The 11111-nt window shown below is 46.0% G+C and overlaps 1 protein-coding gene across 1 annotated transcript; it reads left to right on the plus strand.

The window, feature by feature from the left end:
- The first annotated feature begins 1937 nt into the window (after window positions 1-1937).
- Window positions 1938-2876, plus strand: LOC102457913 (olfactory receptor 52D1-like). Its single transcript, XM_075926315.2, has one exon. The coding sequence runs from the start codon at window positions 1938-1940 to the stop codon at window positions 2874-2876; it is 939 nt and encodes a 312-aa protein (XP_075782430.2).
- The last annotated feature ends 8235 nt before the right edge of the window (window positions 2877-11111 follow it).

The following is an 11111-nucleotide window of genomic DNA, read 5'->3' on the forward strand; positions in this document are numbered from 1 at the left end:
TGAATTTATCCTCACACACAACTATTTCAGATTTGGTGACAACATATACCTTCAGACCAGTGGCACTGCTATGGGCACCCGCATGGCCCCACAATACGCCAACATTTTTATGGCTGACCTGGAACAACGCTTCCTCAGCTCCCGTCCACTTACACCCCTTCTCTACCTACGCTACATCGATGACATCTTCATCATCTGGACCCATGGGAAGGAGACTCTGGAAGAATTTCACCATGATTTCAACAGCTTCCACCCCACCATCAACATCAGCATGGACCAGTCTACACGGGAGGTCCATTTCCTGGACACCATGGTACAAAATAAGTGACGGTCACATCAATACCACCCTATACCGAAAACCTACCGACCGCTATACTTACCTGCATACCTCCAGCTTCCATCCTGGACACACCACATGATCCATTGTTTACAGCCAAGCACTGAGGTACAACCACATATGCTCCAAACCCTCAGACAGAGACCTACACCTACAAGATCTTCAACAAGCATTCTGTAAACTGCGATACCCACACGAGGAAATGAGGAGACAGATTGACAGAGCCAGACGTGTACCCAGAAGCCTCCTGCTATGGGACAAGCCCAAGAAAGAAACCAACAGAACACCACTGGCCATCACCTACAGTCCCCAGCTAAAACCTCTCCAATGCATCATTAGTCATCTACAACCCATCCTGGACAATGATCCCTCGCTTTCACAGGCCTTGGTAGGTAGGCCGGTTCTTGCCCACAGACAACCAGCCAACCTGAAGCATATTCTCACCAGCAACTACTCACCGCACCATAATAACTCTAACTCAGGAACCAATCCTTGCAACAAACCTCGGTGCCAACTCTGCCCACATATATACACCAGCAACACCATCACAGGACCTAACCAGATCAGCCATACTGTCACTGGTACGTTCTCCTGCACATCTACCAACGTAATATATGCCATCATGTGCCAACAATGCCCCACTGCTATATACATCGGCCAAACTGGACAGTCCTTACGTAAAAGAATCAATGGACACAAATCAGATATTAGGAATGGCAACATACAAAAACCTGTAGGGGAACACTTCAATCTTCTTGGACACACAATTGCAGATCTAAAGGTAGCCATCCTGCAGCAAAGAAACTTCAGGACCAGACTTCAAAGAGAAACTGCTGAGCTACAGTTCATCTTCAAGTTTGACACAATCAACTCTGGATTAAACAAAGACTGTGAATGGCTTGCTAACTACAAAAGCAGCTTCTGCTCTCTTGGAATTCACACCTCCAGATCAGCTGCTAGAAGTGGGCCTCATCCTCCTTGATTTGATCCACCTTGTCATCTCCAGCCTGATCCTGGCCTGCATATTTATACCTGCCTCTGGAAATGTCCACTATATGCATCTGACGAAGTGGGTCTTTGCCCTCGAAAGCTTATGCTCCTACACTTCAGTTAGTTTATAAGGTGCTACAGGACTCCTCGCCGCTTTTGCAGATTCAGACTAACACGGCTACCCCTCTGATACGATGTCTAGACTGCAATTTTGAAAAATGCAGATGCGTTCTTTCACTATTCCTGTAATCCCCATTGTATGAGGAAAAATGGCTGTGCCAAAAGAGAAGGTTTTTCCAAAATTTGGCCGCGTGTAGATGGGCCAAATATCAGAAAAGCCTCTTTCGAAAGAAAAGGTTCACAATTTGTGTATCTTTTTCCAACTTTTCTTTGCATTCTAGATATAGCCAGAGAGAGAGGCATAGATATAGATATACATATAGATATAGAACCATCTACAAATGATGCCACCTCCCTGCAACCCCCCTTTCTATAGACTTATTAATTATAATTATTATTGTGGTGTAACGTATGTAACCCTTTTCTGTGCTTCTCTCTCTTCATAGGCAACATAAGCCTTTCTGACACCAATCTACAAATTGACTACGCCATGGCAGGTCTCAACCTCACTCCCTCTGATGAGTCAACATTCATCCTAACAGGCATCCCTGGCCTGGAAAATACCTATGTCTGGATTGCCATTATTTTCTCTATGTCCTACATTATCACCATGTTGGGAAACGTCACAGTTCTACTTGTGATCGGCAAAGATCAGACCCTGCACAAGCCGATGTACCTGCTGATCTGCATGCTGGCACTCACTGACATCGCCAAATCCACCTCCACCTTGCCGAAGGCCCTGTGTATATTTTGGTTCAATTTAAAAAGCATCACAGTGGGTGGCTGCCTCACCCAGACCTTCTTTCTTAACACAATTGGTTTTACGCAGTCAGCCATTCTGGTTGCAATGGCCTTCGATCGCTACGTGGCCATATGTAACCCTCTCAGATACACCACCATCCTCACCAATGCAAGAATAGCTGTGTTAGGTCTTTTAAGTTTCATAAGATCTGCTCTCTTTATGCTGCCTCTGCCCCTCTTCTTAAGCAAGCTGTCATTTTGTGCCAACCGCACTATTGCCCATACGCACTGTGAGAACATGGCTGTGGCAAAGCTGTCATGTGGGGACATCACAGTCAACAGCATGTACAGCTTGGTGGTATCATTTGTGGTCAGTGGGTTAGACCTGATGCTCATTGCTCTGTCCTACGGTCTGATCATCAAGGCCGTCCTCAGAATCTCCTCCAGGAAAGCCCATCAGAAAGCCTTCAACACATGCACAGCCCATATCAGTGTAATGCTGACCATTTATACTCCAGGCTACCTGAACAGCTTGACACTAAGATTCGTTCAGAGCATCGCTCCCCATATTCAAGTGATCGTGGCCAACATCTATCTCCTTATCCCTCCCATGCTCAACCCCATTATTTATGGGGTCAAAACCAAAGAGCTTCGCGACAAAATGAGGAAATGCACCTGCAGAATGTGATTGCCCGTGTGTGAGAAGATGGGATAATAGGATTCCTCATAAACCAGGGGGCTCTGTCCCAATCTGGCTGAGCTCAGCATTTTTCCAGTTCGCAGTCAGAGCAGTTCCTTACATCTAATGACTTATCACTCCACCACCCAGCACGGCTCTCTCCATTGCTTCTGCTTGACCATCTCTTGCCTCTTTGTCCCCCATCAGCCTCCCAAATCCCACCCTACCCTCTGCCACTTGGCTTCTGTGTGCAGGGGGTGAACTGTCTGGGCCAAAAGAAATCTGATGAGCTTCAGCAATGAGAAGAGCAGAGTTCTGTAAGAATCCCAAACATTGGTACAGGCTGGGACAGACTGGTTAGGCAGCAGTTCAGCAGAAAAGAACCTGGGGATCATAGTGACTGAGAAGCTGGATATGAGTGTTTCCTTGTAGTGAAGGCTAATGGCATAGACAGATGCATTAAAAGTAGCATTGCCATCAGATCTAGAGAAGTGATTATTCCCCCTTATTCAGCACTGGTGAAGCCACATCTGGGGTATTGCATCCAATTTTGGGGCCCCCATTCCAGAAAGAATGTGGATACATTGGAGAAAGTCTAGTGGAGGGCAACAAAATGACAAGAAAGCTGTAGCACATGACTTAGGAGGAGAGGCTGATAGATTTGGGCTTGTTTAGTCTTCAGAAGGGAAGAGTGAGAGAGGATTAGATAATAGCTTTTAACTACCTGAAGGGCGGTTCCAAAGAGTCTGGAGAGAGAATGTTCTTTGAAGTGACAGATGGCACAATGAAGAACAATGGTCTACAGTTGCAGAGGGGATGGTCTAGGTTGGATATTATTATGAAATATGTCACTAAGAGGGTGATGAAGCACTGGGATGGGTTCCTTGGGGAGGGGGTGGAATCTCCATCTCTAGAGCTTTTTAAGTCCTGGCATGACAAAGTCCTGGCTGGGATGATTTAGGTGGGGTTGGTCCTGCTTTGGGCAGGGTCTCTTCCAACCCTAGGATTCTGTGATTCTAGGATTCTTTTCTCTGCAACTGTCTGAAAGTCTAGCATCTATCCATCAAACTGATCAAAACCCCTGGCCATGCAGGGACCAATGGAACGCCACCTTTCCTAACAAAACTGCAGTGTCTTCCACCAGTCTACCTATCAATCTTCATGCCTTAAACCACTGGATCTTTTTATCTGATTTTGGTATACGTGTCATTCTTGTGTGTGAAATGGGACATATGGAATAGGGTCTACGTTATGGGGTTTAAATGTGTGAATGAAAGCCATCAAGGGAGGCTTCAGTGTCTGGGCAGTCATAAGCAAAGAGCCTTTTGTCCTTAAGTCTTAGCAGTGGTTGGTAGGGACAAGCCAGGTGACTCCCCATGCAATAAGGGAACCGTTAAAAACAACAAGAAAGTAAGAGTCTTTTGTCTTCAGCCGGAACACCCAGGGGAGTGAACCAGGGACCCCAAAAGGAGGGGAGGGGAGATTTCCTGGTTTGAAAGTACAGCTGGAACAGAAAAAGTTTTAAGGTGACCTTGTAATAAGTTACTACTGAGGATTTAGTGTTAGAATTAGCTTTTTCTGTTACTTTCAATTTGTGATCTTCTTTGCTCTGCTGGTTCTCACTTATAACCACTTAAATCCTACTGCTTGTGCTTAATAAAATCACTTTTATTTATTATCAAGTCCAATGTAAATAATTATTATCTGCAGGGCCAATCAGTATGCACATTGTCCCTTTCATTGTTAAAGGGGGCTTCCCAAAATAATTCATTGCAGGTTCTGATCCCAATTGGGAACTGGTATCCCAGGAAATTGGGCCCAAAACTGCCCTCTCCTTAGACCTGAAGAGTTTCAGTGTCTGTGCTGCTTCTCTTGGGGGCAGTGCTCTCAGCTTGGTGCCTTGGTTGGGGTAGACCAGCAGTGCTGGCCCAGCAGAACTGATCTGTGAAAAGCGTACATATGGACCTAAGTTCAGGACTGGGTCAAAGTTGACAGCATGATGGATAGTAATGGAAATCTTCCATGTGTGAGGTAAGGGGCAATAACCAGGTAACAGAGGGGGGCAAACCAGTATGTCAGGAATGATGTGTAACATCACACACTGGACCAAAAAAAATCCACAACCATTAATTGCTAGACTGTAAAAAAGTCTGAAAAATTGAGGTTCCCCTGAGAATCTGTACAAGTCATTTATTCATTCCCAATGGGACATTCGCAAGTTGCAGTTCTCTGGGGTCTATTTTCTGCTGTTCTCTCTGCTTATGGTGCCAAGGGAATTGTCTTCGAATCTGACCAACCTGAGACTCCACAGAGACTTTGCGGAGGAATGATAAATGGGACAGTCCAGTCTGGTAACGCTCAGACATGTGAGACTCAGACGCTGGCTCAGGGGGCTCGGCCTCTCTGTAGGAGTAAGGGAATGTTCTCCCTCTGCTGAGCAGGATTTTGGTGAGTTATTTTTGTTTTCTGCATTACAGTTCTGCTAAGGGTTCACCAAGATTTTCATGGTTCAAGGCAGAAACCATCTGGGAAGGAATTCAGCCAGACTGTGGCTGAAACTGCTTATATCAAGGCCCAGGTGTACTGAGAGCCCCATTTTTAAACTTTGTCTCATAATGCTTTGTAACTGGGGTGAGGAAGGTTCCCTCAGATCCTCTCAGCAGCCTCACAGAACGTTCTCTGTAGCATGACACAAAGCCATACTTCTCACAGCTGAGATACAAAATATAAGCAGTAACGGTGAATCATGATCCCATTGATGTCATGGCAAAGCTGCCAATATGGCCAGGAGTTGACCCTAAATCCACATGTACGAACTGAACAGAATGGCCTATTTTACAATGACCAGGAGCCTCCAGTGACTTCGAATGTAGTTGCTCCATGTTCTCTGAGGATGGACGAGCTCATGTGGAATGACTGAAGATTTGCTGAGATCTCAAAGTCATAAAGTTAAAACTTGAAATCAACCAGGATAACAATTTCTTCAGGAAGGCAGAAGAACCTGCTCTCTCCTTGCTCCTGCAGCTCACGGTCTGCAGAGGATACAAAGTTCCAAAAGGCCGTACAAATAAATGGATCTCTGGCTAAGAGGAAACCTAGCGCGGTCAACATCTCATGGCGCAGATCCAGTTAGTGCAGCATCAGGGCAGAAAAGAGGGACACAGGACATGCGGTATCCAGATCAGAATGGGCCAGAGTTTGGAAACCTGCTGATTCCTGGTGAAGCCACAGACCAGAGATACCACAAGTCCTCCTGGGATAGGAGGGCGTGTCAGGCTGGAACATAACCCGGACCACACTGCAGCAGGTGGTGTCTGACACCATACGGTCCATCGCTCCTCCCGTTAGCAATCCCAATGCCTTCTGATGGCAACTTCAGCAATTGTTAGCTCAGAAAAGCAGACCCAGGAAGGCAGGTTGGGTTTCTATCTGGCTGTAGCATGTTAAATGTTTGTCATTGCAAGGAAAAGTTACTCACATGGGCTCCTTTCAGTTTCCAAGTCCCTGTCTCCTTCCATGCACAAGCTGAGCTGACCTGCTGGGACTCCCTTCCCTCCCCAGGAAATCAGTTCATGCTCCTCTCCCCCTTATCCCTGGTGCAGGCAGACTCTGAGTTTAATTTGGCTGTGGAAGTTTTTCTCTGAGCTGTTGCTATGGGGTCTGGCACCTGTTTTACAACCTCAGAGAGGGATAACACTGTCTGGCAGGGCTGGAAATGGCAGGACCTAGATGGATGTGTGGGCAGGACTGGGGATTGTGGGCAGGGCCAGCCCGAGACATTCGTGTGCCCTGGGCCCTGGGAGTGCAGCGCCCCCCACCCACTGGTGCACGGCACATGCATGGTGCTGCCACGGGTGCGTGGAGCATGCACGGTGCCACTCCCACCCGGACCGGCAGCCCCACGTAGCATCCCCTACAATGGGGCGCCCTGGTCAGCCCATAGCTTGGGCCGGCTCTGATTGTGGGGCAGGGAACAGGATGAACACACTGGCAGTGGTAGAGGTAGGGAGGGTACAAAGCCATGAAAGCAGTGCTGGGGGCTTTGGGAGAGGCAGGAGGTATGTAGAGAAGCAGGCAGCACTGGGGAATGTGGGAACACAGAGGACCATGGACATGGATAGAAGGTACGTGTGCACTATGGTAATCCATGCGCACAGTGTGGGTCACTGTCCCATGTAGTGGCACGTGGACCAATTACAGCCAGAAATAAGAACAAGGGGGCTCTACAGCTTAAGCTGAGAGTTAGTTGGCTTTATAGCTCAACTTGTAGCGGCTCCTCCACTAAGCTCCATAGCACGCGCGTTCAAATCTGCTTGCTGGCAGTTACTCGGTATCTGTAAAGTCTGGTACTGGGTTTTGGTCCTGGTTGAGATGTATCACTGTGTGGCTGGAGTGGGTTGTGTGATAAAGGGACATATATGGGCAGCTGAACAGCACTGGACTTTGAGGAAGGAGGCAGAGGATGTACCTGGACAAGCAAACAACAGTGAATGCAGTGGGACTAGGCATTGTAAAATAAGAACCGGCAAAAGTTACAACTCTGGTATTCGGCATAATGGATAGTCCGAATAGGAGAGGCAGACCCCACAGAGAATGGGGAGAGGATCTAGTAGATTGGTGAGGAGCTAGTCTACAGAAATGAAGCCACTCCGCACTGGACAGGGAAAGATGGAAGGAAATAGTGGGAGAGGCATCAGACACCAACGTGCTTTGAGCCCCTGGTTGTTGATGATGATGATGAACTCTGGGACTTAAGGCATAAGGGAGCAGTCAACAAAGGCTTTCCTTGTCGACCGATTCACGTCTTGACTCGCGCGCTGTGCCGACAATCAGCTGAGCTAGCACAGCGCGGCGGCCATTTTTATTTTAATGAATCCGGGAATATTTAAATCTCGGCTTCACTGATTATGTTGGGTAGCCTATTTTACATGCCTCTGTCAGCAGAGGCATGTAGTCTAGACCTACCCTGAGAGTCCTCAGAGATTGTGCAGGGCAATGATAAAAGTAACTGGTCCAGTTTGCCAACTGTCAGACATGTGAAACTCAGGCGCTGGCTCAAGGGGGTTGGCCTCTCTGTAGGAGTAATGAAATGTTCTCTGCTGAGCAGAAGTTCGGTGAAAGGCTTTTTTCTGTATTGCAGTTAGTGCTAAGGGCTCAGGAAGAGTTTCATGGTTCAAGGCAAAAACCAGCTGGGAAGGAATTGAACAAAACAATGTACATGTATTATGTATCTATATATGAGATTATGGCATCAAGTGACTCCTGAATTATATTTGTTGAACTAAAGAGATTGAGATCTTTGAGTCTGTCACCATAATGCAGGTTTTGTAATCATTTTCTAATTCTTGTGATCCTCTTTGCAATGCCTTTCAGTGTATCAATATCCATCTTGAATCATGGACACCAGAAATGGACCCTGGATTCCAGCTTCAGTCGCACCAGTGCCAAATACAGAGGAAAAAACATTTTCTCTGCTGCTGATTGAGAACCCCGGATGTTATCCCAGGATCACATTGGTTTTTTGGCCACACGATCACAGGGAGAGCTCATGTTCGGCTTAATTATTCTTTCATGTCCCCCAGATTTTCTTCAGAATATCTGTGCTTCCGGTGGTTATCCAGCACCATTTCAGCCTCACTTACATTCTTTATTCCTGGATGTAGATGTCTACATTGCTCTATGAGGACACATTTTATTGGCTTAGACCCAGTTTGCCAGCTACTCCAGATTGTGCTACATCGGTTACTGCTCTGCTTCATTAGTTGTCATCCCCCAATTTTTGTGTCATCGGCAAACATTGATTCTGAGGCATGGATAGAGCAAGCACCTGAGTTGCTTACATGTGTCTCTAGTTACACTCATCCAGAAAGGCCTTCGGCTTATGTCTCAGAAGAAGCAGGTGTCTGTAAGAAAGGTCCTCACCCACAGAACACTGGGAAGTAACAGAGGTGCAGGCCTGTAGCACTAATAGCAAAGCCCTTGTGCTCTTCGTGAACATGGTGTTGAGCACAAAGTCAGAGCTCAGTATGGTAAACTCTGTTTCCCCCCTGTGATGGATAGGAGGAGTGCTGGCCAACACCTGGTGACCAAGAGGCTAAACTCAGGTAGCTCATAAAGTGCAGGTGGCCAGAAGAACCAGTTGGGATAGAGTGGCGAAATGTGAATTGTATAAGATAACTTGCCTGTTTTCTTTGTGTGGTGGAGGTATACCCGGAGTTGAGAGAGACAGATAGATTTTAACCTAAGCAGTATTTCCATGCCTCCAGGGACGATGGTCCATCTAGCCCATTGTTTTCTCTTTGAGAGTGACAGCCCCAGGTGATCCAAAAGTGTGTGTAAAACCCCCAACATTGGGGGTGGGCGGGAACTTCACTGTCATGAGGGTGTCACCATCATACCTGACAGAGAGAGATTGGCTTGTGCCATGAAACACACTGAGGTATGGGCTTCCCAGAATATTTATTGAGCTGCACTTATTGTACCAAGATAGTTTCACTAGCCCTGTAAATGTCCAAACCTTTCCTGACTCTGGCTTAGGTTCCTCAGTCTGGCTAGGCACTGAGGGAAAAAAGTATTTTTAATTATTTATTTTGAATTTGCAACATTTCAGTTCAGTTGAATGTTCTCTTGCTCTTGTGTTATGAGACAGAGAGAACACAAATCTTTATCTACTCTCTACCAGTTAATATTATACAGATTCTTCTCATATCCCCTCCTACTCATCACATTTGTAAGGTAAAATTCCCGTTTTTTTTCAACCTCTCTGCACAAGCGTTTTCTTAGCCCTGGAATAGTTTTCTCGCTTTAGCTGATCTCCTCTAGTTCTGCAATACTACTAATGGTTCACAGTCATGCCGGAAAGGCATAACAAGTGGGATTTTGCTGAAGTCTAGAAATGGGTGAGAGAAGAGGGGTCAGGTGAGGATTCCCTGTTCTGTTCCCTCCCTCTAGGGCATGTGGTACTGGCCACTGTCATCAGACAAGTACTAGGCTAGATGGACCTTTGATCTGATCCTCTATGGCCTTTCTGAAAAAAAAAGTGAGGAGTCAGTTTTGGGACCTTCTCTGTTCAATATCTTAATCGACAATTCAGATGATGGCATAAAGAGTACGCTTATTAATTTTGTAGATGATACCAAGCTAGGAGGGGTCCTCGTTCAAAATGATCGGGACAAACTGGAGAATTGGCCCAAGGTAAATCGGATGAAGTTTAATAAAAATGATTTTGGGAAGCATTAAAAATGTGTTGTGAGCAAGACAAAAGAAGGAATTCTTTTTCTCTACTCTGCGCTGATTAGGTGCCGGAGTGCTGTGTCCATTTCTGGGCACCACATTTCAAGAAAAATGTGGAGAACTTGGAGAAGGTCCAGAGAAGAACAACAAAAGTGGTGAAAGGTTTTGAGAATATGACCTATTAAGGAAGGCTGAAGGAAATGGGCTTGTTTAGTTTGAAAAAGAGAAAACTGAGAGGGGGACATGAAAGTATTTTTCAAGTATCTAAAAGGGTTTTACAAGGGAAGGGAGAAAAAAATATCTCCTTGACCTCTGATGATAGTACAAGAAGCAGTGGGTTTAAATGCAGCCAGAGAGGTTTAGGTTGGACATGTGGAAAAACTTCCTAACTGTCAGGGTGGTTAAACACTGGAATAAATTGCCTAGAGATGTAATTGGTGTTGGTCCTGCTGTGAGCATAGGGGACGTGACAGGATGACCTCTCAAGGTCCCTTGCAGTTCTAGTGCTCCATCATTCTATGATTACTCTGTGTGAGATGGGTACCCAGTATTATAGAGAAGAGTCCAGAGGAGAGAGAAACTTCGAATGACTGCTCTCATGGCATTGCCTTTTCTGTAAGATTCTGCCTCCCACTTCACCTGGATATATTTCCTTAGTTCCTGTCCATTCTTGCTCTGTGAGAAAGGGTATCACAAAGCTCAGTACCATGACTCCCCGGTCTCTTTGCTGAGTCCATACAGTTCAGAATATGGTTAGATGTTTGAAGAGTTCAAGCTGTTCCATACAATAGGCATTTATGTGGAGAGGGACAGAGGGAGATGGATATAGATATAGATAGTGCCATCTGAAATGTTGCCACCTCATTGCTCGTCCCCCTTTTTCGAGTGTTACTAACTATCATGTGTATACTGTACTAAGTGTTGTGGATAGTGCATAAGCCCTTTCCTGTGTTCTCTCTCTTCACAAGCAACATGAGTGTTTCTGAGACCAATCTACAAATTGATAACGTC

Source organism: Pelodiscus sinensis, chromosome 1, assembly GCF_052426305.1.
Source record: "Pelodiscus sinensis isolate ZL-2025 chromosome 1, ASM5242630v1, whole genome shotgun sequence".
Lineage (NCBI taxonomy): Eukaryota > Metazoa > Chordata > Testudines > Trionychidae > Pelodiscus > Pelodiscus sinensis.

What these genes read in the sequence shown, in the direction of transcription:
- LOC102457913 (XM_075926315.2), top strand. Translation starts at nt 1,938, where the DNA reads ATGGCAGGTCTCAACCTCACTCCCTCTGATGAGTCAACATTCATCCTA.